Source organism: Neodiprion fabricii, chromosome 3 (assembly GCF_021155785.1).
Source record: "Neodiprion fabricii isolate iyNeoFabr1 chromosome 3, iyNeoFabr1.1, whole genome shotgun sequence".
Taxonomy (NCBI): Eukaryota; Metazoa; Arthropoda; class Insecta; order Hymenoptera; family Diprionidae; genus Neodiprion; species Neodiprion fabricii.
The window spans coordinates 35,366,598-35,393,796 of NC_060241.1; the positions used below are offsets into that span (position 1 = coordinate 35,366,598).

Genomic DNA, 27,199 nt, shown 5'->3' on the forward strand with positions numbered 1-27,199 from the left:
CAATAAAAGTCGCAGCTGATTGGTAAGTTTAAAAAAACATTCGCTTCTATATTCACTATATTTTATTCTCTAATAAAAATTCTTAAAAAATCTATCGACACGCATATCATGCATAAAAATAACTCTCGACGTGCCGTAAAAATACCAGCGCTGTATTTCAATTCCACGTAACCAAAAATACCTAAAGGAAAAAAACAAACGCGTACTATCCTAAGAGAAAATAAAAAGTTGCATCTCACGGGCCTCCGCTTTTATCAGCACTCGACGCGTGCTTGAAACACATCGAGAGGATCGAGAGTCAGACGTCGCGGCGCGGCGTCCGTGTTGGGGGGGGAGGCCGAGTATCGGACAGCCGTTGTTGCTCTCGGCATCGGCGTGCGTCGATTGTGGCGCCCCGAGCGGCGGCGTGACAAAGCTCGATTCGTGCCGTTGCGCATCGCGTTCGGCGCTGTCCGCCATTGTGCCGTCCACACAGTTCGTCGCCTGAATCACCGCGCCGTGCGTCCCTGGCAATATCGCCGTATTATCGCGTTTAAACTGTTCCGAAAAGCCGACAAAATAAGTAAAATATCTGTAATAATGGCCGACAGATCGAGCAATGGTGAATATAAGTATCAGCGGGAGGACAGCAGCGAGAGCAAGCCGAGGATACCGCTCGAGAAGGAGCGCGAGGAGAAGGACCATCAGGCCGACAAGGCCGGGGAATACGTCAGGGAGCTGCTGCAGGAGAAGTTGGAGCTCGATGGATCCAAGTGGCCCAACGCCCATCGACTCATCGATCAAGGTCAGTCTCGAAACACCCTCTGCGATTTTTACGAACCCTCGGACCTCGCGCCTGCCGGGCATTGTCGAATCGATGTTTTTCGCACGGTTGATACATCCGCCGCTGCCGCCATCTTGTCAGCCGAATGCATGCACGCCTGTGTGCGTATGTACACAAATCCTGGCCTTATTCGCGTCACTGCGAGAATTCGTTCATTCGCCCTTTTTGTCCTGTTGTTTGAATCCTCGTGGAGGGTAAGGACGGACCCTGGCTTACCATCGGAGGGATACGTCCCAGGTCCGTTTCATTCCCTTTAATTATTATTCGCATTTTTAATCCGCGAAGAAGTTTGATGTTAAAAATTTGCTTACAGTTTTTTCTGATCGTCGGTTGATTTCAGGAAAGTTAGTCACTTGACGAAACGTTTGTACAAAATTCATTCCGTATGTTTTTATAGGATAGAATAAACTCTCCGGGGTTCCGTTAAGAGAGTTTATGAAATTATACGGTTTAATTTGTAATCATTGTGGGGTCGATCAATTTCATTCCCTCCTGAAAGTACGACCAAATAATAAAGGATTTAACTGGAAGTGCGTCGCGTTGCGTTAAATTTATTGATTTAAACCTCGTGGCGAAGTAATTCATCGACGGACAGACTCCATTTAGTGATGTAATACGAAAACGTCGTCTCTGAAGTTGTGCTTTCATCCATGAACAAAAATCTTTCCATCTCTGAAAAATTCGTGCACATTGTGCGTAAAACTTACGAGAGATTCATTTATCTTTAGTACAAAAAGAATTAATTGCTATTCCAAATTCTACGATACAAACAATTTTACGTGCTTGCAGGCGCAGTATAAAATATTCAAGAATATATTCTTGTAGCGTCATATATTATAACAGACCTGTTTGTCTATTTCCACGATGCCATCGAGTCAATGAAGTAGTTCAATGATTCAGAGAGTAGATTAATTAATTATCAACGTAGTATAGTCGTAAGTAGAAAATTAATGTTTCTCAGCGATACCATGAAATTGAAAAAACCCCGGAGGCCCTTCGTACAATGTTTACTTATTTATTTATTTATTATATTTACACACAGGCGAGGCCGACTTACAGGTAGAAAAGTACATATCTACCAGCAGACTAGGTAGTTGAAAGAGTCGGAGAAAGAAATATAGAAATAATAATAATAATAATAATAATGTCAAATACATCCGTGTCGTTGTCGCGTGTATTTAATTTCCAATTTCGGAGCTAGCTGCTTAATGATCCAAAAATCGTCACGACCCGTATAATAATACACGGTAATTACATTCACGTAATCGGTAAACGTGACAATTACAGTTACGTGTTATTCTCACAGTTTTTGGCTATTTTGCAAACTGTGCAATGAATTTCAGACAACCCTGAGAGTGCGAACTAATGATTTTCCTAAACATGCATCGTTAAAGTAACGTTTCTAACTTCAACCTCATGAAAATAAAGTTGCATTAGGGTTAAAAATATGCAAATATGCGACTTTGCTCCATACGTTTTTCTTTTTTACACATCTACCCAAAGTTTTATCGTCATCGTTATTATATCAGTTATCTTTTTTCTACCACGATTTTTTCCCATTGAATTCGATTCAATTTCTACGCCCTACGCGTATACATATACATACGTATTATGTACAGGGCCAATGTTTTAGTCATGAGTTTGTTTCGCCGAGCACGCAAACGACGAGGAGGAGGAGGAGAGGCGCAACTTCTTCGTGTGATTAAACATTTTTCTTCTCTCTCTTTTGCCATACTTTATAGCTAAGAAAATTTAGTCAAATTAATGCAGCCCGTAAGAAATGGGTAAGACAAAAAAATTTCAATTTCAAAATAGGCCCATCGAAATGCCGCGACTCGTATACTTTTTATAGTAACACACTTCGTGCACATACATACAACTTATTATATAATATTATATCAAATCCATGTCTTGAATCCTAAAAAATTTATTTCCATCGTTGCAAATAGGTATCGCGTAATAATGAATCAATGAAAAACAATTTTTTTTTTATTTGTATTCGTAAAATAACTTCCGGTTTGACAAAAACTTGGTAATTGCACCCATAATCTAGTGATACATAGTAACGGGTAAATTTTTCTCTACGAATTTCCGTATTTCCTTTCACCTCTGCAGTATAATTCTCTGACTTCCGCCCAATTCGCCAAAGCTCAAGAAGCACGCGGGAATTCAAGAGCCGCCGCTGTGCACATGCTGCGTTTTTTTTTAAATGTACGAAGCAAGCAAGTCATGGGAAAGTCTTATGCTTAGATATGAGTACATACGCAACACGTAACGTACGTGAATTGTGCTTATACGTCCGAATTATAACGCTGAAATAAGTGTATTTAAAAGGGCTTATACTGCACGAGGACGTCGAGACGAGGCCGGGGAACGACACCGTTTATATGGTAAATTCTGTCGTGTCTTCCTCCTCTGCCTTCGTTTGCACGAGCAAGCAGAAGAATAAACTCTCTTCTTGCTACTTTTATTATTACACGTATATATATATATATATATATAGTAATACATATACATACATGTACATACGTATGTAAGGCGTATGTGCATTACTTTTACATAACATTATCACACACACACACACAAACACGCATTATCCCGGCGACGGTTGTGTTATTCTCTGAAATTACGAAACTGAGAGATGAGATGTGGGTGACACGTATTTGTTTTTTCCCCCCTTTCTCTTATATACTTATACGGATTAGACTGCGTGAAAAGCGAGAAAATAAAAAAAATAAATAAAAAAAAAATCGAAAAAAAGGAACAATATGTAACGGAAAAATATGATATCCTTGCGAAAGAATATTCTTTATGTCACAATTTTGAACTCTGGCGGCGGAAATCCGTCCCGCGATGGAACGCCAGAAACAGTATCGTAATAACTTTGGGCTTTTCACTTGTTCGATATCATCCAATAATTGTATTTGTTTATATCTATTTTATATTTATTTTTTTTTTTTTCATCCTTTTCGCTCCAATCTAGCTGCCCGCACGCAGTCGTGTCGTAAATTTCTATAGCTTCCTATTACCGTGGAGCCAACAGTCATCATCATCATCATCATCACCATCATCATCACCATTATCATCATCGGTACCTGCAAAAAGTTTCCATTATAATCCGCGCGGCGCGGCGCAGCCTCGTTTAGGGGAGGCCGAACCCTTTGATAATTGTTACGAGAATTACTCTTCGCTAATGAAGGAAAACAATTGTTAATGTGTTAATTCTGAAAATACTACCCCACCAACTGTAATAATTCTGGAAATGGCCGCCATAGGAAAATTCAACGGGCTTTTTTACGCCTGACGCTGGACGAGATGCACTCTAAGTAACTGGGTTTTGTTATTTTTATTTGTTTCGCTTGTTTTCGCTTTCCTTTTTTTTTTTTTTTTTTTTTTTTTCTTTACACAGACCCACACACACACACTGGTTACTTTATATTTTCATTTCCAAAATTGGCGACATTGTATCGCGCTAACGCATTTCGTCTCAATTCTTTCCCAAAAGCTTACGTTGTAACTACTCCAGGTAATAAAATACTGGAATAGATATTATATCATATATTATGCATTTTTTTTCACTCTTCTACTTCGAGATTCGATACGTATCGAATTAATGCGTGATGTGACAGCAGGTTCAACATTTCACATTCCTGTATATGTATACATATATGTCGATTCTTTTACGATGATCGAAGAGGAAATTATTATAATATCAATATTGAATGTGGTGATTTTATCACCCAAATGATTAGCGGAGTAAATTTCTGTCATTTGAATTTCCGGTAGGCTTTGGTGAATATGAATTTATCGGTAGTAAAACAAGTACCTCCTATCAATCAGAGTACATATTTCAATTTGTCAACGTTACTCGCTTATTGTTGATACGGTCAATTTTACCCATCGATTAATGCTGCACGGCTTGCTGCGATCTCGCAGATTATAGTCGAGATCACGGCCAGCTGATTTTGACTTTTTCGCATCCTCCTTGGAAGTATTTGAATTATTGATTAAAACACGGTTCACCGCACTTTCGTCGTATATTAAATCGACACATCGAATCGGACGGCTGCGGCATCCTGATAATAATAGTTTTATATATATAAGCTTTAGCGCAACGTGTAAATGTCACATTGAATCTGAGGATTTCACCGCAACCGAGTCCTCGCTGCCCAAAGCTTTTGCACGTAAGCTTGTATAAGCCCAGGTCTAATTGTCAATATGACAGGGGTTGGAGGGGGATGAACCCATGCGGTTTGCTTGCAAATACCACGGACGCAATCTAAGTTTCTTGGAGAAGATCTTGCGAATAATTAACCAACCGATTATCAGGTACACATGAGATATGAAAATTCACATCATGTCTGTACTCTAGAAATGTGGTTGTATATATATGCATGTGGGACTTTCCACGCCAACTCGGTAAACGGTTGACTATGACATTTTTTAATCTCACCAAGGATTTCTTCTACGTTGGTACGGTGCCTGAGAAGTTTTCAAAATTTTTTTCAAATTCTTTGAATCAGTCGTTTTAACCATGTGATGTTTTAAAAACTCGTGTCAAAAATACCCAAATTGATTTTTATGAAACAAGAGAAAAAAACATTGGGTTTCCTAAATGAAACATTTTCATCCAAGATGCAGAGTTAGTCCTCGTTTTTCTATATTATTTTTAAAATCCCTTTTCTGTTTTATTAATCGTTTGGTTTTTTTTTTCAAATAGATTTTCAATAGGCATGATAATAGAAAAAATGATAAGGAAAATAAAAAAATAAGTAAAAAAATTAGTTGCCATTCTGAAAGCTTGGGTGAAAATGTTTCATCGTAGAGTAAAGACAAGTGATTCAAAAAATTTGAAGAAAATTCTTGGAAGCTCTTCAAGGATCGTAAATTAAAAAATATCGTGATCAACCGTTTACTAAGTTGGCGTGGAAAGTCCCATGTATATCTTGTAAAGATTGCGGTGATAAATCAATTAGTAAAAAGACCTGTTTTTCATTCCAAATATTCGCACGTTGTGCATTGGATTTCCCGTACAATAGAAGAGAACCTGAGAACAAATGTTGGTACGACTGTTATTTGATTCGAGTATCGGAACGGGTTCTATGATTTTTTTTTTTTTTTTTTTTCTTCTCCCGATGTTCTTTTAAGGAGGATTCTTGTAGATAATTCTGTAAAATCAGTCAGGCGCGAAGAGGGGCGAAAGAGACTCGTTAATCTGGAGTCGAAGACTGTACATTGTGAGTAGACGGGCCAAAAGCGACTATGAATCCCCCCCAAGGGAAAAGGGTTTCTTGATTCGGAGACACGGACGATCAGCGACTCGCGACCTTCTCCTTTGGGGGGCAAACGAAGACGAAGATGTGATCCTGCAATGGTCCGTGCGAACGAAACGTTCCTCCATTCGTCAGGTTTAACGACAAGGTTATTCATCCCTTCCTTATCCTGATCAAGTAGGTTACACGGGTACTCCAGCCCTACTTCAATACAAACGCAATCGTTATAGGCGGCCAACAATTCGCCCGACCAAATACGCGGCAGCTGAGTTGGACATGCAGGTCTCTTCTTTATGCGATACATGTGCATTTGCCTTTGGTGTGCGTACGTGAGAAAAGTAGCAAAGCAACCGAGTATAGAAGACGAATAAGACGAGGAATAAGAATAAGATGAAAAGACGATTGTAGACCATTCCGAGGAAATGGGAATCAGTTCGACAAAGATACTCGAAAGACCGAGGAATAAAAGACTGCAGGCAGGGTTTTGGACGTATAATCTCTGTACGGGCGCACATATGGATGTATTTATCGATCTGTTTCACTTTTTTCTTTTTCTCCCTTTTTCCTCCTCCGCCGCTTCTGCTTCTTCTTCTTCTTCTACTTAACAGACCGCTATCTCGTCTCCCGCGATGTGCGATCTTTGCCGGATACGACGCGGTGCAATGTAGATACATCTTGTACCTACACGGCCCTTCCTTTTCCTGTTTACAGAACTTTATCAAGATGTGCAGGAAATTAAATTTTCTCTCCTTCGAACGACTGCAGGTGTATCCATTTCCGCTTCGCGATCTGTTTTTGTTTTTTATTTATTTATTTTTTTAAATCGATACCATCGCTTTTTTACCGCACACGATTTTCACACCGCATTTTCTAACTTCCCGTTCGTTGGGGCGGTGTCTTCCTTAATCTTCATCAATTTTCTAACACCAGGCAATTTTATTATTCATCGCAGGTTTTTCAACGCGTCGTCATGATTGCGATAATATTGGAATTTTGGAACACCGTTGTAAAAACGGTTCCTCTTTGTTGCTCTGTTCGCGATCTTCTTTCGTCATCTTTCTCTTTTCCACTTCCAGTTATTACTGCGTAATCCACTAATTACTGCTTTCAAGTTGAGGTACTTAAGTAGGTACTTACATTCTGCTCTTTCATATTTGGACGCGTAACGTGTTTCGGAATATGTGATGCGGTTTTATTGAACGCTTTTATACTTCTAGTAAATGACATTAATCGAGTTTAAATCACGTGTATATACGGTAATCAATTTTACCACTGGTGTAATATACAAACCTACCCTACGCTTGAAGAAGTATTAGAAAAAAGATGCGTAGAAATTACAGGAAACTAAATAACGGAACATTCGAATTTCTCCCGAAGAAAATAATCAGGTTAAAAAAATAAAACGGACGTATAAAACGTAGAAGAACGAGAATTACAAGTCGCGTATAAACGAATTTGACCGAAACGATCTATTTTTTTAATCGAAATTGAGGAATAAAATAATATTATAGATTCTATAATAAGTATAACACTTTCTTTATGCGAAGCGAATCAATGAGTTTTATTTAGCGTATATTTGTGTTGCACTTTGTGGTACACATACATGATACATATATACAAGTTTTTTACGAGCAAGGCTTCTTACACTCTAGTACTGTAATAATTATCGAGAAAATGGGTAATTTCACCTCTCGAACCGCTCCAGGCTCGACTCATGTTTCAAAATCCATTTTAATTTTCCGGGGTTTCACGAGTAGTGCTGCATAAATGCATCTACGGCAGTCGCGTATTTATAATGCAAGCGAGCGTATACATATACGTACATATATATATATACGTATACATATAATAATTATAATTTGCACTTTGATCTACGCTGCATGAATTTCTCGGTTCGCCGACTGCTTCGTGATACGCGCTAGTATATCGTAAGAAAAAGAGCCCGGTACACCTGAAATAACATTTAAGTGGTAAAATGTAGCTTGCGAAATAAAATAAAGTCGTTGTAAGTGCAAAAAGTTGGCCAACAACTAAATAGAAAAGAGGGATAATGCGGTTGGATTACGATGACAATTACGTAAGGTTAACCGATCGATAGATTTACACAGAGATTCTCCGCACTTGCAGAGAAATTTGGTGATCTGCACTTGCGTAATTCTCAATAATTGCGACGGACGTGCGAAATATATATGTGTATATATATACATATATATATATGTATAAATGACGGACAATATTTGTTTATGTAACGATGTCCGTGTTTGCATTTGGTAACAAATTAACAATCGTTTCGCTGATGTCACACGATTATGAAGTGTAAATTATCAACTGACGTTGTACCCTTCGCAAAACACTCGCGTAACAACTACTGTAGGGATGGTGGTTCGGTAACGAAATTATCAAAAGGTATAAGAGGAGAAGCATTGCGTAGGCCTATTTTCCTGCGAATTGGTAAATATTTCGTACTTGGGTACAAGGATTACGCAATCTGCTTTTGCGACGAAACCTGAGTTTAGACGCGGCATTATATACGCACCGAGAAAGTCTGGTGTGTATGAGGCATTCCGACCCAAACTGACCTAGCTCTGACTTTCACCATCGGCAATTTTTTATTTTAATTCTAAGGATCATATATTTAAAAAAAAAAAAACTTTTTTTACCGAGATGTAAATTTTTTGCTCCAGGGGTTTGATTTTATTCCTCAATAATTTGATAGACTCGATAGATCGGCGCCAAATTTTTTCTCACACATTATTTGGTTTAGAAACTAAAAGCGAGACAAACAATTGAAAAGTCTTGTGAAAAATTTCATTAAATATGAATTTTTATTTTTTTAAATTACATTCAATTCGGGTTTTTTCACTTCTCGTGTTATTTTTCATTATGGCTACTCGTACTTTTTTTTTTTTTTTTATTTTTTTTTTTTTCCTCTGTTACTATAGCCATATAGGTAATTATTTTAGCAGTGATTGATCAATTTCAACGCCTTATTTTTTAACTGATAAAATTCAGTTAACCGAACGAACAAATTTAACGTTACAATAACTAGAAAATTTAGTATCAACGACTGTGATCACATTGAATAGTTACTCGTAACCACATTTTCTTGCATAACTTCAATAATCTTCGAACCGTTATTTCAACGACGCTCATTTTACTAGAATTTTCTAGTAACCATGAGAAATGAAATTTTTCACAGTGTGTGCATTCGGTTCCCGTGTACACTGGTGATAGATCTGTGATAATCTGCATCAGGGGAAATTATGTTTGAGTATAAGGTACGCGACGTGTTCATCATTTTCGTATCGTTAGGTCACCTCGTAGTGCACCAAAGGTTGCGTAGTAATCCTACCCTAACCGACCGAGCAAACTCACTCTTTTTCTTCCCATATTACATAAACAAACGAACGGAAATGTGAGAATAGTCAACAAACCGCATATTTTTGTTTCACGATTTTTGGGATGTGAGTATTTTTTCTGACTTTAGCTTTTACAAAAGAGCGATGCACAGTCGAAATTTGAAACCTTTCCGCTCGTTTGTTTATGTAATACAGGACGAAAAAAAAAAGGTGAGTTTTCTCGGTCGGTAAGGGTAGGAGTACTGCATGACTTTAAACGGGTCCATTCGAATAGCCGTGCAGCCACCTCGGATATCCTCTATTCTCTCAGATATCTGTCACTGCACGTTCGGTAATGTAATATTTTTATTTTATTACATACCGTTATCGTAGCGTGGCTACAAAAATATTACCCACTCGATGCCCCGAGGTATTTACAATTTTTTTCCCCATCGATATAACGTACGAGCGCAATTTTTATTTACTTTTTTTTTTTTTTTGTCTTTCAAACAAAAATTCCTCACGTTTTACGTGAAAATATACAATTATTTTATGTATTTTCAATTTTATTGAGACAATGAGAAAACACGAGTAATACTGTATCATGTAAATTAAACATTTTTATATTGAGCCTGAAGTTGAGCATTTTGTGCTTTTGAATAGCTTGACTTGAATTTCATTTACTGTAAATTACATTATTGTTAAAGATCGATCGGTCGAAATTCCGAGTCGATAAAATAACGTGGAAGCAATATTTTTCTAGAGCGTTATAACCGTCAAGAAATATTGATTATTCAAAGTAACGTTCCAACACTGCGCTTCCATTGAACCAAAGTTAATCAACCATTGGTCCGTTTGAAACGATAATTCAACTGCACGACTTCAGTGATTATGACGTACCTACAATCCTTTTGAATTTTAACAATACAATCAATTTTTTCTTCAATTAAATTTTCGTCTATTTTTTTTTTTTTTTTTTTTTTCATCAACTGCCGGATCTACATTCATATTATCAATGATTAACGTCGTTGCGTTAATTTTTCTGATTCCGTGTAATCGTTAAGCGGGAATCTCGCATTCATGTATATCCATGACACGTTATTACAGACCTCGCTCGCTTATTATACGTTCATGGCAGCGAGTTTCGTACAGTTTAATGCTTTAATGCAGTGCTGGCCCTACTCGGGCCAGTTATCGCCTCTTCATAGCTATGCTAGGAGGGTGTTCGTTGCACAAGTACGAGTGACGTAAACCGGACCCTTCCGGACTAATTTTCAAGTTTCAGTACTATCAAACCAATATGCGTGCTTGAGATGACATTTTGAATCGGAAAAAAAAACCAAACGACATGAAATTGCTGTGCGTAGTGTTTCAAATCTGTCAGCACTTAGCCGATTGTTCTGTGGTATTTTTTGACGAAATTTGTTGTCATAAAATCACAATACGTTATACTTACGTGCATGTGTAAACGTGATTTGTAGCGTTATATGGAAAAAATTTTACGGGCAGATTCGGTTTTCGTCACATGCACAGAGACAGTGTTTATTCTGTATATTGTGAAGCAAATTTTAGCAGACGACGGATCGTGCAGTCGATAGCAATTCACTGTGTATAGTATTAAATAAACTGCTGCATAAATTTCTCCAAATCAACACATACAACCAACTTATCACGTCCTTAAAAATTGATAAGAGAATCAAATTATTGTCCTGGAATTTGTCGGTTAATCGTTTCTGAAACTCTTGGATCAATAGTCCTGGAATCTAAATTCTCAATTGCAGCAGACGCCCTGTAAATTCCTCGTTTGTTACATACGTTACATAAATGTATACGTGTATGAGATTTAACGGCGCATAAACATTGTTCATATTTTATAATTTTCCACATGCTTCTCTGTTCTCCATGTTGCTAGAATGCCTCGTAGGGTCCGTACGAGCCCGAATATCCCCCGGCAACATTACAAGGGGACGAGTAATTTAGTTTATTTATTATATACCTTGCCTAGTTGCGTGTCTGAGGTAATTGCAACGTCACGCGAATGATGATACTGACAATGAATTCGTCGCCGCACACATCCAACGTAAGTTATTAGTAATAATAACACGAGTTACGTTATTACACATGTAACAGTTGGAGACAATTTAATTGCCGTAAGGAAAAACGATTCGTATAAACGTCATCGCGTCGCTGCGATTACTATATGAAAGTAATAATAATAACAGGAACAAGAGTAATTGCCAGACAACTTTTGAGCAATTTTTCTTCTTCTTTTTCATCTCCTATAATCCTACACTCTTTACGCCTGGGATGTTTCGCGATTCGCGAATTAAAATTGTTTTTTTCTCTTTTCTTCGTCTCTTCTTCTTTCTTTCTTTCTTTCTTTTTGTTGCTAAGTTGGCACGTATATACATACGCACTAGGCACTCGTGATTACACGTACCTACACAAAATACTAGCCTCCGGCGGTGCTTTTGCCGCAGAAACGGTTGGCGTGTAATAACACAGAGCATAAACGCGAGATGAAATGTGAATTACATTTTACGTTTCGCGTATTATTGTTTTTGTTAGACAAAATTGATAATTGAGGCACGTGTGCGATGACATTGTGTGGATTGTTGTACGTGTAACTCGAGTCGCGTTGTATTAGATACGTATGGGAGATTACATGGAAAATTAGCAGCCCAAGTACCTCACCTCCCACTTCGATTCTGATCATATTTTAGTGTAATGTTCTTACCAACCTAAAAGGGTCTCGGGAATTTCTTTAAATTTTCTCTTCAGCCACTGGTGAAATTTATACAAAATTGAAAAACCAATTACGGAAACGGCGTTTTTTTTTTTAAATCTTAACAAGTTTACACCGATTTTATGATTCAAAATGTGATTTTTGAAAACAATTCACGAGATATTTTCAGAGCAGTGCGAACATGATACTGAAAAATGATTGAAATCAAAGAGAATGAGGTACATGAGTTACTAATTTGATGTGGAATGCTCCGTATAAAGTATAGTGTTATTTGTAAGTTGTAACTAAGTAGACACGTCGTTGGATTCGTGGGGATTATTTGACACTTTGATAAAACGGGTAGAAAAAGTGGACGAAAGAAGCATGCGTGTATAATTGCATATTTTAATTTCGGTTGTGCAATTGTTGAAATTTCATTATTGTTGATTAATTCCCAGTCGAATATTAAAGTTTCATAGATAAATAAATAAACCGAACGAATTCGTGTGATATAGAACGTTTATCTCGTCTCGTGACGCGCATAATTTTCATTTTGTTTTTCTCCATTCCTTTTTTTGGCGAGGCGATTCTTATCGTCGAAGAGAATTGCGCTAGAGATACTCGAGAGAGGTTTGCGAATGGGCTCGTCGTCGTTCTACGCACGCGAAGAAGTGCTGACCGAGTGTCCGTACCCTCCATAATCGTATATCATAGAACAAAGGTACCTGAAAACGGCTTCACGTAATGGAGAAATTCTTTCGCTTAGGACTGTGATGCACGGCCACTCGGTGAAAAAGAAATTTGATTTTGTTTCTAAAACTATTCATGATACGATGGGATACGAAAATCGATCATAACATCTGTAAATTTAACAATATTACATTGTTTTTTGTTTGTTTTTTTTGACAAATTTTATAATCGAAATTATTTCTACTTGAGAATCCATTATAAATGAATTAAACAACGATTAATTCGTTACAGTAATTTTACATAATAACTTTCTCTACGTTCTTATTATCGGTTAAAAAATTGAAAATAAATCAATAACGGCACTGAAATATAATAAAATTGTAAATAATTGGTCTCTTTCTGTGTTCTGCTTCGTGTGCGTTTATTCATTTATTTATTTTTTTCGCAACGACTTCCGACCGCAATCGCAAAACGATGTAAGAGACAATATTTACTGTCCCTCGGTATAAAAGTTGCAGGGTTAAATCTTGAACGCTATTCGAGCTCGACGATAGAAGAGACACGCTTCTCGTTACATCGGCTGCTTGGAAGTTTTCCTTTTAAATATTTAAAAGTCTCCGTGCCGTTGTTCTTATACTATCCGCCTGATCGTCTAAGATACCGGAATATTGTCGGTTCACAGATTTTCTTGAAAAATTGATCAAAACGCGTGACTTGCGGGTTTCTCATGATATTCCCATGCATTCCTCGTACATTATTCAATCGTTATTATGTATTTGGTCTATACATATATATAGACGTATATATATATATATGTGTGCATAGAGGGAAATTGTTTATTGCATTCGTCGCTGCTGCTTTTATGATGCCCACCAGACCTATTATCTATACGCGTATATAATACACCTGTACGTTCGTATGTGCGGGATTATATAGCCGACGATCCGGCTGCGCTTCTCAAGAATTCTCATACACGATCTGCAATCGACATGATGAAAAATACCGTCGCGTTTATACGGTTATTTGGTTTAACTGTAAATGGCACAAGTGAAATAACAGAATTAGAAAATAAATTTAACCAAAGGTGGCGTATTAATGTAAATACATAAAAAAATCGACTTTTATAACCGATCGAGCAATTATCTCACTGTTTGTATTGCATTGTACGTTTACACGGTTCGATGAGAAACGTGAAAATTATTCTTTTTCCCTGTGTGAAATGCGCTGATTATGGTTTTTTAGCGTTGAATTATAACTACGAAAATTAAGCAACGTGTAAAGTTGAAATTTATTACCATGCAGAAAAAAGATCTGTTCAAATTTTTGGATACATGAAACCTATATTAGAATACTAACATGTACAGCTTACTAAAATGATAGAAAATTATCTACCTGGTGGAATAATATTCGAATATAAAATCCACACTTTCTTTTCAAATATCAATTATTAACTCATGCATTTTTCTTTCTAATTTCTATATTTTTGCATTATCGAGAACGCGCGGTGACGAATGTTCCTACATAGTATTTACGCATTGCAAATCGCTTATCGTCGCCATTTTTCACAAGTATCCGAGAAGTCGAGAAAGTCGCACGAATCGCATTCGAGCAAATACGCTTCCTCACCCTCGTCGTTGTCCCCGTGTTCTTGCCGCTGTCTCTCGGATATTACAACGTACGCGTCGTGTACAAGCAGACAGGCTTGAGGACGATGATACGTCCCTTCAGGAAGTGCGTTAATGCGACGTGGCATCGTTAGCCGATGGATTGATTGATTGATCGATCTATCGACGGGGGTCTAGTGCTAATAATTATTCCTCGATCAACCATGCGAAGCTCGAACTATTATCTTATAGACGAACAAAAATTGAGATTGTCGCTTAATGTAACAACGCGCTTTTACTTACTGCGTTACAATTGTACTTAATTTTTTACACTTCGAAAGTCTAGTTCTGATTACTACCTGTATATCATACACGGGTAAACGAGCTTTTGTATCGTAGCTTCTTCTTCTTTTTCCTCTATTTCTTTTTTTTTTTTTTTTCACTTTTCTCAGTTATCATAGAAAATTAGATTCCGAGAGGAGCGCAGAAACTAACTTGGTCGTGCTGCTCTTTGTCATCCGAAACGCGTAAGCTTGGTAGTGAAAATGGGGTAGAAAAAAACGCTTAATTCGATTGAACATAAAAATTCTTTCCACCGTCTTTCGGTATACAATACGAAAAAGAAACAGAGAAAAACAAAACCGTTGGTGAAAAACTTTGCGACACGATTGGCTTAGCATGAAAAGTTTTTCCAAACCATATTCTTACACACAAACATAAGTACGGAAATGAGATTAGAAGGAATCCCGCCTGTAAGTAAATTATTCGACGAGTAAACTTTACAATTACGTGTTGTATTATCAAATCAAATGAAATACAATAAGCATCTTTTACCTCGATAACTGTAGATAATTATTTTATTGGAGATATCGTAGCATAATTTTTGTTCGGGGAAGCGCAAATTTTGTCAAAGAGGTAAAACGGCGAAAAAATCGGATGAAAGGCAAAATCTCGTAAAAATCTCTCAACGAAAGTTCGCCTTCGGGACTGGGAGGAAAATAAGTTCTGTCAATCAGGAAATTTAGCCGTAACGTCTTTCATCTTTTTTTTTTTTCCTCCTCCTTACGAGCTTAATTTTATCACTGTATTATACGGATTTGAGCGAGTATTTTATTACTGCTAACAGTTTTACGACGTGCCAAAAGATGATCGTAATTCTTACAAGGATTGCAATTAGTAATTTATCGCGTGTAAAAGAATTGCTGTCGATAATCGGCCGTATGTTATTTTACTACTGTGAGTTTCGCCCTCCGATGTCTAACTTTCTTAGTACACCCTCTCTGATGTAGAAAGATAAAATCTTTACGTCCCCGTTATTGATGTATACAGGTAAATATATCGATGGTTCTTACATTTGTTCCGATTTTTCATACTAAGCTCACATACACAAGCTAAGCAAGCTTTTATCATTATTTACTTCTGTAACAGTCCCTGTCTTTTTGAACTAAGTCAAACATCGAGACTTAATTCATAATGTTGTCGCAAACTGACCATCTTGAATCCAATAAGCGTCAAGATCTTACAGAAATTTTGAAGAAGGCAATTTTTAATAAAAAAAAAAAAAAACAAAAAAAAACGTACATTTCGTAACCGAAGATTTTCACTTCATTTCTTTTCCGTTTGTTTCACAGGTCTTGAAAAGTTTTGCTCTTTCTCTCGCAATTCTAGAAATACGCGCCTTTCGTACAGAAAGTTCGATGGATTCTTGCGTCTGTCTCATAGGTTTTCACACTTGACGTGTTCGGTGTTTCATGTTTCCCTCTCTTCCAACTACACGCACAAATCTATTGTACACGGTTGGCAGGCAATCCAATTCGTATCGCTCTTGTAAAGTCGTTTTCTCAAGTTTAGCAATTCATCTAGTTTCCGAGTAAATCAATTCTCTCAATTTCCCTGCAAGGATTCCCTTCTATATCGCACATTGTTTTATATAATTATGCCGGTAATATCTCGAAAGTTATTTCTATTCAATACGTATAACGAATTGCTTTCAAGCCTTGCCGAAGCGTGAAAGAAGAAAAAACGAAACATCAACGTGAACTTTTTTTTTTATTAATATATGTGTAAGTTTGCGGCCTGTTTACCCAAACTTATCTCTGAAAAACAACAAACACGCTGAACGGGTTACGGAAAGGATAAGCAAGAGTGACCATCGCGGAATCATCGCCTCGGGAGAGAGGGGAGTGATTGACAGGCGCTCGAGACATCCACTAGTGTTATAGTGGATACTCAGTAAAATATATTGTAAATTATATTGTAAACTTATTCTTTTCATTGTCAACTAAGCCTATAATCCCGATCGTCAAAACCGACATTGTTGTTGATTTAGGTGACTATAAGTGTTATAATTATTTTATTTATTATTTATGTAATTATTTGTAATTGGTGTTAATATAATGTTTTAGTATCGTTTCTACATCAACCCAAGTCGTTGAGACTCAGGAATTATTATTTCCGCAACCCTTTTAAGTTATAAGAGTCACGCTTATAACTTAAATATGTTTCCGAGAAGAAGTGAAAAACAATTACAGCGACTTGTCGAATATTTAAAAAAAAAAAAAAAGAAATAACTCTCCGTCTCGGTAACCGATATTTTCTTACTAATTTCCGAACCAGTTTCTTCCCCATCTCACTTCATTTTTCCATCTCATTGGGCTCGTGGTTAAGGATGCGGATGAATTTGAATAGCGGTTGCAAGAGATATTCTCCCGTAGATTTTTCTAAAGTGTATAACATCGAAGAAGGTTCACGCAGCCTGGCGGGCTGAAGGAGAAAAGGAGAAAGAAGACGAGGTATGAAAATGAAAAAAAAAAAAAAAATAAGAAAAAAAATTAAAAAAGGGGGAAAAAAGACGGGTCGTGGATAACCCGGTTGTTATTAACTCGTGATGCAAGGAATCAAGCTCGGCCCCTAGGCTTTCGAAAGCTCGAGGGCCTCCATCGATCGGCATCCTCGCCTCGCACAGCAGTCTCTCATGATTATTCGCTTCATTTAAAGCTCGTTAATCATCCGCGGCCAAGTGCCGCGCGTTAATCTGTAAACCAGGCTCGAAAATTATTTGTCCCATTATAGGCGTGTATGACAGGTCGATGTATGTATAGTTATATACAAATATTTATGCAAAGTAATGTAATGCAGAGGCGCGTCTTGCGTATATCGGTCAATTCAATTCCGATATCCTCACCGCTTTTGCCGATGGAGCAAGAAACTTTTCCGGAAGAAACTCCGCGACGCTGAACCTTCGAAAGTTTGTTGCTAACTGGTTTTACTACGTAATGCTGTGGATATATCGACACTTTTTCGATCAAACTTCGAACTTTATTTATATTGCTAACGATCTCGCGATCTTTCGTTTAACTTTGAATAATGCGTGTGATAAATTAGGCGTCGAGTGATGTTGGGTGAGAAAATTAAGGGTTATCCTTCTTGAGGTTAAACTGTTCAACCTATCCTTCTTCGTATGTATATTCAGCGCAAAGGCTTTTCGTGTCCCCTTAACCAAAGCTTATGGCAACGTCTCGTTACAAAGATGACTGATTTATAGGGATTATGTGTCTGTGTGCGTGTGCGCGCGAATTTACGCCCAAGAGTTCTGTTGCTCGCCTAACTTCAGACGTTGATGTCGGATGGTATCCGATCCTTGATTTTGACACGAACGCGCCCATAATTATTCTGCACGAAGTCAAGGAGATTAAATTTCCTTTGAAATTCAATACAACGTCGTAATTGTATTGATGTAGACTTCACCGCATGTTACAGAGCTTTTGTGCAAATTAATAGATCAAATTTTGACACGGCTTTGCGATTATAAATCTGGATATTTAATACGTGTATCGTACTTGATTTTTTTTTTTTTTTTTTTTTGATTTTTTCTTTACATTGTTTCTAATTATATTAATAGAAAATGATATTTCGACGCTCGCGTTTCGTGGCATTAAATTCCGCATTATTCACGGTTACTTTGTAGCCAGAGAGATTTGTGCAGCGGATAGAAATGACGCGTGTAAGTATGTTTTATTGTTAGTTCAAAGTACCCTGCACGCTACTGTCACGAATTATACCGCACACGCTGCACCCGAGCAGTTGAAAACAGAAACGCGACATCACGTAGCGAATAATTTTCACTTTGCGTTGCTACCGGTGACAAGTACAAATGTTAATTCAACTAAATCGCACTCTCGTTTAATCCAAACACCCCCTAAGGCTACGACGCGTTTCGCTATTTCGACGCAATTTATCGTTGTTTCGGTTATCTCGACATTTTACGGTCGTTCATCTTGAAATGTGACGCTGAATTATTTGTTTATCGGTATTAAGAGAAGATGAAGAGAAGAAAAAAATTGATTGTTACAAGCAAATTGGTCGATCGATTCTAATTGATTTCTCAAGCATCCGTATGTACACACCTTGTAATTATATTCGAATTTGCTCATCAATTTTATTCAATTTGACGTTTACCGTTCAATAGAAATAACAAAATAAAAAAAAGAAAAATGTTTGCCCAATTATTGAAATAATTTTTTCTCACGTGTCGTGTTACAAGTGTTAACAAACTATTCAAAGATTATCATATTTGCAAAACAACTTTTTAATATTGCACTTTATTGATTAATGTTATACCCACTTATTGGTAGATTTTTTCCATCTACTCGAAATGGAAATTTACGAAAATCATTTATGATTACACCTTGAATTGTCTAAACTATTCGAGATCGTTTCAAGGCTCGAAGCACATTCGGTTCGCATATCGTAGTAATTTATCCCCGTTTAATAGCTCGGTATGTTATGCGAGGAGGTTTTAGTTTGTTCCTTCTTGGAAGGTTCACTTGGTTAAATTAATCGACAGCGCCGTGGCGGTCAAAAGTGAACGCCAAAGCAGAAGACTTTAACCCATGTTTATCTCGCCAAGTTTCGATTATCGATAATTAACTAAGTACCGGGCTGCTGGAGATGAGAAACCGATCGTCGGATAAACAAGGCGAGGAGCTGACTGGTAGAGTTACTCGGGCGTTAAGATGAAGATGATTAAGACTGAATTTTAAATACCTGAACCGTCATTTCGATGTGTTGAATAATTTTCGAAGGGTATCCGTAGGTACTGAGATGAAATTCTTTTGTGAAATTAACCCGCAACAATGATAATGATAATAATAATACTAATAATAGTAATAATAATGGTAATAATGGTAATAATCGTCTTACGATAGAAAGTTCTTTGAGAAAAGTTCTGGAATTCTATGTAAAGTTATTCCCTGAAAATTCTTACACAACAGCAACAATCTTTCTCAATGATAGGTTTCTTCCGAATATTTATTGGCTGGAAAAATATGTTTGGTAAAAAAACGTGAAAAAGATGAATACGTATTATATGCTGACAGGTAAGAAAAAAAAGACACAAATACGCGTGTAGAATTTTATGTCACTTCTTTGATTGTTTGTAGAAAAAACATATTCTGAAAAGGTGCGCATATATATGCTGAAATTTCATACCTACGTAATCGATGTCACTGGACACCTTTAGCTTATACCTACAATCCTTTTTTAACGAGGACGCGAATTTTTCCTTTCAAAATCGCGAAAGGGTTCCGATTGTCAGGACAACGAAGGGAAAGCGGGTTCAACTACTAAAAAATCATCTAATGTTGTTTTTTCTTCTTTTTTTTTCTTGTTTTTTTTTTTTGTTTTCATCTTCTCCGTTGCTTTTTGTTGCGCCCGACGCCAGAGAGCCCGGCGGCTTGTTTCCAACTTTAATATGTAGCTACTGTAGGAATATTCTATATTTACCTGTTCAGATGTAAGCTCGAAGAATATAAAGCCGGGGTTTCGAGGAATGATAAATCTATCTAAGGCCGCGACGAGAAGGCACGGAATGCATATTCACGTGGCTACTGATGAAGAAAGCACTCCATCTCGTTTCCCTTTTGATAACCTTTACACGCATACATATCGCTGTGTCTTGTTCCAAAAGTTCGTTATACGTATTATGTATGTGATGGCAATAAAAATTAGACGCTTTTGGTAATATATGTATAGATTGTGTATATATATATATAAAAATTAAATATAAAAATATTATGAATCTATTTAATAACGAAATAAATTTCTGGATTCATGGACAATTAGAACGATATTACAAATGACTTGCACTTGTTGGAATTGCTCTGAATATCTACTCCAAACACATTGATCCGTTTTTCATTATCTGTGTATACGTAACACACTGTTTCTGACATTATCTCTGAAATTTCACACCGATATCAAATACCTTAGTACATAATTATAAATGACAAGCTCACGCAGGAAATGTTGAATCGATGCGATTTTAGGGCATCCCTTGCGACTATATCATAACCACAAATATGTGTAACGACGTGAAATGTACGTATCCGCTCTCGGAAATACAAAATAGTCTTCATCTTCAATTATTACGGGTACAATAAATACGTAACGTGTATTTAAGTAGTTACGCAGGAGTATTTTTTTCACTACAAGTATATAATTTTTTAAACTATATATATATACTCTGGCATTGGATCAACAGCTGCGAATTTCGCTGATATACATATAACGCATAATATGTGAAATCGCACACGCACGTGAGAAAAAACCGCATGGCAGACGCCGTTTAAAGCTGAGAGAAAAGTCGCTGGTATTGCGATGCAGGATTATTTTTGTCAGATGGCGGATTTTGACGGTTGCGTGAGAAGAGAGGAGGGAGAGGAGAGGAGACGAGAGGTGGAAAGAGGCATCGGGACGTCGGGCGTCATTAGAACGTCAATTAATAATACTCAAGACGCGAGGGGATATCGTTAATTTCATCCTCATCTCGCACCCTCTAATTCTTTTTTCCCCTGATTCATTTCCCAGCAGAATCGTGTCGGCTCTTGATCCAAGTCCCTGTTATGTTATTCCTTATTTTTTATTTTCTTTTCTCCCCGATTCTCTTTCTTCGGTCAGTTTACTCTCTCGTTCTCTCATCTCGAAACGTTGCAGGCATAACAACAGGAATCATTGTACCAATAATATAAAACCGAGTTGTTTGCGTGTATAGTGAAATAATACCTAATACCGTGTTAAAAGTTTCTATGGTAAAAACTTGTTCTGTGGTATAACAAGAAATTGAATTAAATTAAGTTCATTTCATTGTTTTTCGCGGTAACTTTAACACGCGAGGCGTCGGGACGGAAACTTTATTGTTCTTAACGAAGAGATAAAATTGACTTGGCGTGACGTCGGCTTTCCACTTGCCCACACATCGTCGCAAGGAATCTATTTTCAAAACTTTAAAGAAAATCTTACCCGCCGCCTCGTTTCTTCGACTTGCTATTTTCCCAGTCTGTTCATCGCGAGAAACGGTTAGATATCACGGAATATCGACCGACGGACAACGTCGCCGACTATTGGACACTTCGCAGTATAAATATCCTTGTTATAATTAGTCACATTCAATTCGAGATTTTTTGAATTCCTTTCAAAATTTAACAAGATGTGTAATATACTTATTTTTACTGTATAATAGTAGATTTAAGTAAAATGTTCAAAATATTTATTATCGTTATAAATTTAAAAGTATTCAAAAGCCACGTGCCATTTGGGGGGGGGGGGGGGGGTGATTAAAATACAGTGAAAATAGAACCACGTAGAGTTTCTGAACGTTCCCTAACTATGTGTGTGTAACCTCGGCTCTGGGTATCTATCGACTTTAATTTCGGCGATTGATCAGCTTGTTTATACAGTCGTGTCACAGTATTTTCAAATTTCACAAACGTACAACGTATGTCGACGTTGCTGCGCCATTTTTTGTTTTTTTTTTTCTGCACTTGCTTTCGCTCATAAATCATTAATTATATATCGAAATGTTAATTTGGATCGAGAATTTACAGTACAAGGAATAATAATATTTTACAGACATTTTATGCCGGCTACTTCTTTTCGTCGTATAAGTTTATTGTATTCGCAATAGTTGGCGAAACATTGACGCGTGTTGTAACTTGATGCGCAGGCCAGCTACACTGCAGTTAAAAATCATCAAAACTCAGTTTATAACGAAATATTTCTCTGTTGTAGAATTTTGAAACCATAAAAATTCTAATCTTGTTTAAATATGAAAAATAATGTCTGCCAAAGCGTCTTATTTCATTATTCTAATCAACTCAATCTACAACAATGAATCTAAATCTTACAATCATTCATTTATTCCGCGAGCTTGAATTTAGATTAGGAATTCTTTTCGACATACATAGACTCAGATTCTGTTACTGTATAAGGAGAAAAAAAAAGCACCGTATAAGCTGTTGGCTTCAGGCTTGGGTGTTTTTTTTCTTCTTTTTTCTTTTTCTCGTTTCTACCCATAAAAATCATCCGCGATTGACGGGGAGAGCGATATGTTATCTCAAAACAATGGACGCCTTTTATTACGCATGCCGCAAGTTTCGTCGGATAGCTATTTCGATTTCTATCAACTTCATTCTTAGCGCAGATTATTTTCCTGCTGCAGAGTTCGGACCCGTTTATTGGAAACGGTCCAGCAATAATTGTTTACAGTGGATCTCTTGCTGTCAGCCTGCGTTAAAGAATTCCCTGTTTATTGTTTTTCTCTACTCTATCTCGGTGTCTCCTCGTATTTTCCCTCTTTCTCTCTACAACCACCCGCGGTGTATATATATATATACAGTGTGGGTGTAGAGAGAAAGAGGGAAAATACGAGGAGACACCGAGATAGAGTAGAGAAAATGTATAAAATATAATATATATATGTATACTACCTACGTTCTTCTCTTCTTATCTCACCCTGTTCTCTTTTTCTCCCTCCCTCTCCCTCCCTCTCCCTCTATATATTTATATGTGTGTACACACGTGTCTATCTTGTTATATCTCCGCGGTTGTACACAAGTACACCTATACTGTATACATATACGTACATATGTACGTATTTACTCGGGCGCGGAACATTCATTTTTATAGAACAGATCCCATGCGTCGGTTCTTTCCCCACCCGCCCATCTTATTATATCCGAAAGCTTAAGTTAGGGTTGTTTTGGCCGATCTCGCGAAGCCCGTATAACCGGTGTGCGGATGAAGATACAGTTATATAGTAACGTGAAAAAATCTTTACCTTTCATTGCTTTTTTCTCCTTTTACAAGCTTCGGCTTTATACACCGTTTTATTTAATTTTTCATTTTTTTTCTTTTTTTCCTGCTTCGCGTATTCCTTTCCAAGCACTATAGTAAAATCCTGAGGGATTTGTGAAATTTTTTCTTATCTTTCCTCCGACCACTTGCGAATACAAGAAAATGAAGGAAAATCATCTAAATTTAGATGTGGAAACGCGTTATCTGCAACACTGGCTAGATATGTAAACGTAACTTTACCAGCGTTTGCATAACACCGAACTTGCCGACTAAAATGTGATCGACTCTAAGTCTGCGAGCACAGTATTAACGTATAACTCAATTGCGAATCGGTCGCGTTAATCAATAAACCAATTAGCAAATCGTCGTTGCTACGCCGCTGCCGTTAGGATTATTATAACTGAATATAATCTGCACGTTTATGCATAATATATTTCTACTTAAACAAGCGTCGAAGAGAGGATGAAAATTTATATAGATATATTTTTTATCCCAACTACGAACAGGCGAGAATAAACGGGAAAATAAATTTTCAGCGAATGATCTCGGTCAATGAATAATATAATAGTTGGTAATACTATAACAATAATCTTGTAGTAAAAAATACAAATGAGAAAAAAAATAAAAAAATTAGAAGCGGGAGGTTAGAATGAATTGATGATTAGAAAAATGTCTTGTTTGTTTGTCTAATTTACTTATATAACTACTTTTTTATTCCCAGGCATATATTTATGGTAGTCTATATTAATGGGAGATAAATTTATACGTATATGTATTGGAGGGAAACAAACGCGATGTTAGTGTCGCTTACACACGTGCCACTATTTGGCAAGTAATAGTATACCTGTATAACAGACTATAGAGCGTTGGGATTTTGGTTAATGGGAACTGGCCTGATTCCTTAGCGACGCGTCGCGACGCCGTCCGTCTCTCACGAATGTCGCCTGTAATATACACAAACCTATATTTGTCGCCGGCTGAGATTCACTGCCTGCATCCATCAAACGAATCCGACCATCCCGATCTCCGCTCACAATTAGTGTCTCGTAAAATCTAAAATCGTATCCCATCCCCTTCCTCCTCCCCCCATTCGTCTAATATTCGTTAGTTACAGACGTTATTGTGCTAGTTTTAAAAACTCTGACCGTAAAATGAAGGAGTTCGGAAGAAGGTAAAAAATAAATAAAATAAAAGATATGTATCAGTGCCGATGTACACGGACATTTTACATTCGTCGAACATCCGGTTTAACATGAAATATCAGCTACGTAAGAGAAAATGGGATCTTACGACGGACAACCTTGGGAAAAAAAATTAGAGACTGAAATAATGTCTTCTCTCGTTACAAGGCCGTTCGATTTAATAACCGGGATTCCCGCGTTGGGATCGATGACCTCTTAAATTTATTAATCGAAAAATCAGCTGGATTTCGAGCGTAATCTCTCGTTCCAAAGTCGATTGAACACATATAAAGTAGATAGTGAAATTTTTCATAAACCGTGTATTGTTAAAACTCTGAACAGGTAATGAACACAGTTTATCTTTTCTTTTCTTTTGAAATTTAAACAATATCGAACGATGTTGAGGCTAAACTTGGAATACGAAGAAACGGACTCTGATTTACCTACTTTTCGACTCTATTTCGTGACGCGTATCCTGTGTCGGCGGTGTCTTTTCTTAAAGTTTGATTTACATCCCACGTACGCGACGTCGTTCGTCTTTTTCACGCAGAGAGAGATAGAAAAAAAAAAAAAAGAAGAAGAAATCGCAAGTGAACAAGTTTTAATGGCAATGTAGACTTTTAGATGGGAATGATGGCGGTTATCACGCATGTAAGATCGGTGAGTTATGACCGTGGGGTTGTAATATATGAGAGAATGATTTTCGAAAGAAAGGGGAAAAAAAGGAAAAAAAAAAAAAAAGAAAACCAAGGAAGGAAAGAAGAAGACAAGATACCAAAGCGTCTCGTCTAGTACAAATTGTCGGTGTCAGGTGTCGTACCCAAGCTTCTGTTTCTTCCAACTTCGATGTCTGAATATTTTTACCACCAATTTTTCATAGGATATGAAAAAGAGGTCGCGGTGTCCTCCCAAAGTTCGTTGCGCGTTAAAAGCTTCGGGCTATAGATTAAAGGATTACTTAGCTCCTCTCAATTTGTCCATTTCTGACAGTGGAGAGAATTTTCATCAATAAGATAGAACGGAACAACAATAGTAAATACCTACCTGAAACAATTGGTGAAACGTTGAGAAATGGCGAGATGTTGGGACGATAGTGAAAAAGTATATCGTGTCAGGCTTTGGATGTAAAAATATTTAACTTCGGGGGAAAGTCAAGCTTTTTACGGTTGCGGTAAATTTAAAAACGATGACGGGAACGGGTTCGCAAAGCTCCCTGGCACTCCTCGTCGTCGTCGTCGTCGTCGACGTCAACGAACGGCGGACGTGAAGTACGGACGCGGTGCTATTTTCAAGTTACTAAAAATATCGGAGACACTCTGCCCCCTGCAGTGTATATGCGAGTGTATTTTTCTTATTCTCTTTTTATTCTTATTCTTATTTCTCTCCTCTTCCTTCCTCTGTATTTTCAATTTTTTCTGTCATCTTTCCTGCGACGTACGGGTAGTATATCATACACGTATTACGTATTATACTTTATTTATCTTTCGTCAAAAAAATGACTCGCTGCGACGAACAGATAACAGAACATTTGGATATTATGTAAAACGTACGTATTTACGTTGTGCTCATTAATAGTATCGGGAAAAATTTTTCTTCATCCTTCCTGTAACATATCATCACAGAGATGATACATTCGATACTGTGAACAGTTTTGTGATCTCAAAAGAAACGGGGAACATCGTAAAATTCTTCGATTCGCATAATTTTATCATATGTAGGAACTGTACGCGTATTCGAAAGAAAGAAACAGTTTCTAGGCAGGACATTTCTCTGTCTGCGAAAAACTATTTACATGTGACACGCGACTATGTTGTTTACATTGATAATTTGTCCATCCTCAAGCATGCTTTATTGCACGTACTTCATTCATCATTTTATACACCGACTCGTTGAACATAAATCTGTCACCAGACGTTTCCTGATTCTTTTTTAAATTGCTGAAATAAAATTTTCACCGTGTACAGTTTCGTTCCATTAATTTGTATAAAACGAAAATAATTCCTGTTCCATTTAATAAGACTGCAACTTGTACAATATCAAAGCTTAACGAAGTAACTTTGATCAGCAATCCCCCTACCAATAAAACGCCATCAGCCATTACTAGTTTAACGTTCTTTTTAACAGCTTCTTCCTTGGTGTAAGCTTATAATAACCTCCCCCGAATAAATTCGGCGGGAGCACCTTGGGTCGTAAAGATGGTCGTGAAACTTGCGGGAAGGTAAATTTTATGCACTTATTTAACGCGTACATCGGTTTTCGGTCTGGAATATATGGGTTGTTTTTCGTCAGTCACGTTTCAACCGACCTTTTCGTACGTCGCAATCACATCTTTGCCAAAACATTAAACAAAAACTGCGCCCCCGATCTTTGTGGGTCATCATATATCATTGTACGGTCTTAGTTTGAGGGGATGTTTTGTGCGGCTGCAGGCTG

General features: G+C 37.3%; 1 protein-coding gene across 7 annotated transcripts in view; it reads left to right on the plus strand.

Annotated features, from left to right (window-relative positions):
• The first annotated feature begins 437 nt into the window (after positions 1-437).
• The window catches only part of LOC124177459 (KH domain-containing, RNA-binding, signal transduction-associated protein 2-like), a 69,706-nt gene continuing 42,944 nt past the window's right edge, over positions 438-27,199 (plus strand). For 6 of the 7 annotated variants that reach the window (XR_006869614.1, XR_006869615.1, XM_046559839.1 and 3 more), the window contains exon 1: positions 438-784. Coding sequence is in view for 5 of the 7 variants with exons in the window: in XM_046559839.1 (XP_046415795.1) it covers positions 580-784 (205 nt within the window). In the remaining 2 variants the exon portion in view is untranslated. The remainder of the gene's footprint in view (positions 785-27,199) is intronic. The other variant, XM_046559840.1, reaches the window with a different exon arrangement.